This window comes from Saccopteryx leptura, chromosome 4 (assembly GCF_036850995.1).
Source record: "Saccopteryx leptura isolate mSacLep1 chromosome 4, mSacLep1_pri_phased_curated, whole genome shotgun sequence".
In the NCBI taxonomy this organism is placed as follows: Eukaryota; Metazoa; Chordata; class Mammalia; order Chiroptera; family Emballonuridae; genus Saccopteryx; species Saccopteryx leptura.
The window spans coordinates 6486502-6492404 of NC_089506.1; the positions used below are offsets into that span (position 1 = coordinate 6486502).

At 50.6% G+C, this 5903-nt stretch overlaps 1 protein-coding gene across 1 annotated transcript; it reads left to right on the forward strand.

Annotated features, from left to right (window-relative positions):
• Positions 1 to 219: 219 nt before the first annotated feature.
• Positions 220 to 4618, forward strand: DEFB108B (defensin beta 108B). Its single transcript, XM_066383578.1, has 2 exons — positions 220 to 397; positions 4455 to 4618. Exons 1-2 carry the CDS (start codon positions 220 to 222, stop codon positions 4616 to 4618), a joined length of 342 nt encoding a protein of 113 aa, XP_066239675.1.
• Positions 4619 to 5903: the final 1285 nt, after the last annotated feature.

The following is a 5903-nucleotide window of genomic DNA, read 5'->3' on the forward strand; positions in this document are numbered from 1 at the left end:
ACTCATTGTAACTTAATATAGATAGCTCTTTGTTGGTAGACTTTAATCTGTGGCCAAAGCTTTTGTAGGTTATGTTCCCATTTAACAAGGATTTCTGGTCAAAACCATGCTCCCACATCCTCCTAATGAACAGAGTGTCCCACAAAACAAGGATTCTCGGTCTCCTGATGAAGGCTATTGTGTATCGTAGAACTCCTCTGTCCCTGAACATCAGCCCTAATGAGGTACAGAAGGGCCCTTATTACCCAGACAAAGACATTCCGCCGGTCTGAGAGAGCCGCAGACGGAACTTTTCTCTGCCTCCTGGAAATGAAGCCAAGCTCTCTCCTCTCTCCAACCGCGAGGATTGCTGTCCTCCTCTTCATCATTCTCTTCTTTATGAGCCAAGTTCCACCAGGTAACAAAATAAGCTCTGCGGAAGCTGGGTAAGAGCAGAGTGCCTGGACCTTGTGGGAATCCTGTTCTCAGAGCGGAGGCCCCACCTCCTGTCCCCGGAGAAGGGGTCTCAGCTGAGCGGACACCGTTGGCTGAGAGCCTGTGGCCACGTCTGGTCAGTTCTCCGCAGCCGCCCTCAGGGAGACGAGATGAAGTCGAGGGTGTTTCCAGTGCTGGAACCCCTATCTGTTCCATCTCTAAAATACATGAATTAGGCAAGTTCACGGGCAGTTTCTAGATCTAGATCTCAACCACAACCAGTGGTGCATTTTCTACTCATCTAGATCTCCAAAACTCCTCTACTGACTTTAAGCAAAATGTCTGCAGAGGCTGAGTTACCCTAAGAGCTTTGCCAAAGCTACAGGGGCCCAGGCAGAAGGGATCAGTGAGGGGGTCTCTCTGAGAGGATTACTATGAGTCTAAGAACTTTCCAATTCACTGCCCCTGACTCTGCCTCGTGATGGCCCATGTCAACCTCTGTGGTTTTTTTTACAAATATTTTCTTTATTGATTTTAGAGAGAGACACAAGAGAGAGGAAAAGAGAAAGAGAGAGAGAGGTGGGGTAGGAAGGAGTGGGAAACATCATTTTGTAGTTCTTTCTCCTCTATGTCCTCACCGGGCAGGACCGGGGCTTCGAACCGGCAACCTCAGCATTCCAGGTCAGCGCTTTGTCCACTGCGCCACCACAGGTCTGACTCCACCTCTGGCTTTTGCTCTTCCTTTTCAACACCTAGTGTGGTAACGGAGAACTTGAACATGGGTCAGAGACGACACTGCCGTGGAGTGGGTCTTCCTGCGCTCAGTAGGCGCACCGGGCTCCCAGGTGGGGGGTATCTGTGTGCAGCCCCTTGATTTCCACCCGGGGAAGTGACCAGACACCCAAGACAGAGCAGCAATGTCCACAACTCCTGGACGTGTGCAGCAAAGAGGAATAGGCAACTCTCTGCTCTACTCCAAGTGGAACAGCTTCTTATCTTTCCCTGAGAACTCGGGGCCTTGGGGTGGGAAGGCGTAGTGCAGAGTCCGAGGTGCAAGTGTGGACCATCCTCCTATGGTGTCAGGAATTGTTGACTGCTGCACTTTCTGTTGTTTGAAAAAGGACACTTTCCAGAATTTTCACCGGCAAATGTCCTGAGGGGTATGCCTCCTCCTGGTGAGCCCAGACTTTCCTATCTACAGCTGGGTTTACAGGACCACCTACTATGAACAGGCAGACAGCAACTCAAGGTTGGGGGAGCTGGGGAGTGAGGCTTGTGAAGCAAATCTCAACTCTGCTTTAGGGGAATTAACCTGGAGGAAGCAGTGGGGGGAGCATGCTGGGGGCGGGGGGCGGGGACTGGAGGTGGAAAACTGTTCTGTGTCTCAGATACCTGTTAATGAAGCCTGACCATAGCCTCCACCAGGAACAGCATATAAAGAAAAAAAATATGATGGCCTTTTACTTCCAAGATGTCATAGGCCACCTTCACTGCTGTGTAGTCCAGGGAGGAGTCAACAAGCCCCCCCCCCCCAACGGCGTTAGCACAGGAGGAAGGAGAGGTTGCATAAGGGAGAGTTGTGAGAAATAAGATGTGACCAGAGGAAAAGCAAGAGCCAAAAGCAACTCCACATTCAAGAGCTTAAGGCACTGAGGCTTAAAGGACATGAAGTAGGAGCCGGCTTTGCTCGGAGAACCGTGACATCCACTGAGACCAAATTGGGTCCGAGGCTGTCTCTGCACGGTTTCCGTCCGAGTCTTTCCCTAGTCATGGTCTGTGTGTGTGTATATTGGCGTGCATGGGTGTCCTTGTGCATCGCCCACCCCACACTTTGTAAGGGTTTTGGGATGGATGGCATAAAAAATGAGAAAAACACCCTTATAATGTGATGTGGATTCTTACATGCAAGGGACAATGGGTTCTATTTTTACACAGCTCCTTTTAGTAGTCAACGACCACAAAACTGCATGCAACTCCAAGAAATGTGCAGCAAAAGTAACAATAAATTTCTACACCAACATGTTACAGGGTGGGAAATAGCTCTGCATTGACCCGTTATTCCACAATCATTTGCTAAATATCTGTTACGTGCCAAGGCTTGAGCCAGGCTCTGGGATAGATGTACAGAAAAGAACAATATGTGGCTTCTTCCCTGAAGGAACTTGTCATCTGGAAGTGGGGTCAGGTGGAGAAACAGCACCCTAGTCAAATGCAAGAAGTACCACAATGGAGGGACGTCCAAGGGTGATTGATCCCCTGTCCCAGGACACGCCGTGGTTCATGTTCTCCTATACTAATGTCAGATGACTCTTCCAGTAGCGACAGCCCAATTTTAGCTCAAGGTAGTTGGGGCTTATAGACACAGTAGGTGAGCTGCTTACAGGTAGAAGAAAGAGATGTACAGCCCAAGAAATGAAAACTCAGATTCCAGTGCTTTCTATATAGTGCTCAGCAAGTACAATGAGCACAATTGTTGGGGGTTTTTTTCTTGTATTTTTCTGAATAGAGAAGCGGGTAGACAGAGAGACAGACTCTTGCATACGCCCAACCGTGATCCACCTGGCATGCCCACCAGGCGGCGATGCTCTGCCCATCTGGGGTGTTGCTCCATTGCAACAGGAGCCATTCTAGCACCTGAGGCAGAGGCCATGGAGCCGTCCTCAGCGCCTGGGGCAACTTTGCTCTAATGGAGCCTTGGCTGTGGGAGGGGAAGAGAGAGACAGAGAGGAAGGAGAGGGGGAGGGGTAGAGAAGCAGATGGGCGCTTCTCCTGTGTGCCCTGGCCGAATCGAAACCGGGACTTCCACACACTGGGCTGATGGAAGCTCTCTACCTCTCGGCTAATTGGCCAAAGATGAGCACAATTTTTTTTTAAAAAAAAAAGCTTCAAGTTATTTGCCCATTCACAGTGTAGGTAAAAGATACGATGCTGCACAGTTGATCTTCATATCTATTGGTGGACTGCTTTGTGAATACACGGAAGAGTTTGATTCAGCTTAATCCAGAGACATGTTGAATATATATCTGTGCTCTGTACTGATAGGAAGCAAGCGGGGATTGGTCTCCGCGGTCCAGAAGAGAGAGGCCTGGGCATGATGGTTGTGGTACCTGTGGTACCTCTGTACCGTGGGCCAGGAGCTTCGGCAGCTGTCCTGGAGGAGGGGCACTGTGTACACAGGCACACCAGTCACTCAGAGTCAACCCACTTTTGAAACGAGCATCTCAGAGTGTGTGGCCCACCCTCAGAACATCGTAGGCCAGAAGTCAAATTCTTGTCCATGTGTGTAAGGAGCATATGTATTCTGCGCTTAGGAAGGACTCTTAATGCACGCGGTGGTTTCCGGAGCAGGCTTGCCGCCTCAAAGGCCAGAGCCAGGGGAGCAAAGGATGCGCGCAGCACGAGTCAGCGGAAGGCCGCCCTGGCTGCTCCCTGCGCGCTCGGCGTGTGGGCGCAATGCGCCTTTCCGCCGGAAACACGGCCTCCTAACAGTTTTGTGAGGGATGCTGTCTCGTAGAGCTATATCGCAGTTCCACTTATCAAAGATAGGGGGGGGGGGTAGGGGGGGGGGGATAGAGAGGTTGAGATTTCTCTAGCTAGTTTCCTCTGCTCCAGGAAAGTCAAAGGCACAGGACTGATAGCAAATAAAACTGGTCTATGCCATCAGTGTTATGAGGTAAGAGTGGGCAAGAAAGCCTGGGATCAGCTTGTGTGTGTGTGTGTGTGCGCGCGCGCGTATGTGTGTGTGGGGGGCACGTATGTGTGTGTGTGTGGACACATATGTGTGTGTGTTTGTGCCCTAGAACTGTTAGCAGGGCAGGGCTACCTAGGTCGGCCTTTATCACTTAGATGCCAGATTTTCCAACATTACCTAAAATCAAAGCTTTTTTGTGTGTCTGTAAGCAAGTTTTTAAATGCTGGCTTAAGAAGTCAAACAACAACAACAACAACAATCCACACAAAGTTGTTTCTGGGCTCCAGGTAATTCAGTGAAACCTCAGGGAGACTCAGAAATAGTGACAATAACGCTGTTCTCTGTGCAGCCCGGGGCAGGTTCAAGGAGATCTGTGAGCGTCCGAATGGCTCCTGCCAAGACTTCTGCCTGGAAACGGAGATGCAGGCCGGGAGGTGCCTGAACGGCAGGCCTTGCTGCCTGCCCCTGGGCCACCAGCCTGAGGTGGGGCCCACCACGCCCTGCGGGGCCTGAGGCCTCTTTGGAGCCGTTCTGTTTGCTGGGAGGTTTTGTTCTCTGGACTCACTCTCTCGGCCGGCCTCCTGCTCTCTGTCTTTCCTTCCACAAGGACCCTTGCTGAGTCCTGGGTAATAATAAAGCAGACCAGCCCACACAAAGCCTGTTTTACATGCTCATCGCCTTTGAATTCCTCCACCCAGGTCGGGGCCATCTCTCCCTCTGCTCTGCAGGACCTCCTGGGGGAGCTCCGGGCTGTGTGGGGACACTTTTATCATATCTGTCATTTGTACCTGGTTCTGGGACCCTCCACCCTTCATCGGGGAGACCACTGTCCCCCCTGGGAGGACGCCCAGCCTCAGTCCGTGCAGGTTGGCGGGAGCTGCATTTCTGACTAGGGGTGCTGGGCAGACCTGCAGTCAGACCTCCCCACGTCCATCAGACTGGACCAGAGACCTGCATCACGGTCAGGGTCGCCCCTGGAGGGCAGCTGCTGCCGTCCCCCACGCCCTCCTCCAGGCAGTGCCCAGGGCCTGTCCATGCTGTCCTGGCTGAGATCCCGGTTCTCTGTGGTTCCTGCCCTTCACGGGGCGTGGCCACGCCCCTCTGCCTCCTCCCTGGAAGCCAGCATCGGTGTGAGGAAAACGGGCAAATTCTTTGAAAGAAACAAACTGCCAAACTCACTTAAAAAGAAATAGATAGGAAAGAAGAATACACCAACTATAGGAACAGAAAAGTAACTGATTGTCAGGCGCTGGGGACAGGAGACCTACAAAAAAAGGACTTGAGGGGAATTTTGTAAGTAAGAACAGTTCTAGGTGTGATAATCATAGTGTGGATTATACTCCTATGTGCATTTTTCAAAATGCATAGACACGATGACTAATTTTAACAAATAAAACTACTGTGTGTGAGGTGTCGCTCAACAAATCTGACTTCACACAAAATGAGTGTCAACTCTGCCCTTGTCTCCCTTTATTGCTGCTCCCCTTCTTGGACTTCTAATAGCTTCTAGCTTCTTTTCCTCAACCTTCAGTGGCATGGTAGAATGCACTTATAAGAACCTGCTCTACGTATGTGCTGTCCTGCAGGGTGTTATGCTAAGTGAAATACACCCGAAAGAGGAAGACCAAAGTCTGTGATTTCATTTATAGGTGATGTCTTAAAAAAAAAAAAGCCCCAATAAATTGACAAACAGAACAGAAACAAACTCATGGAAACAGAGAACAAACTGATGGTTGCTGGAGGGGAGAAGATTTGGGAGGCTGGCATTAAAAAAAGTACAAATGCTAGTGATCAAAGC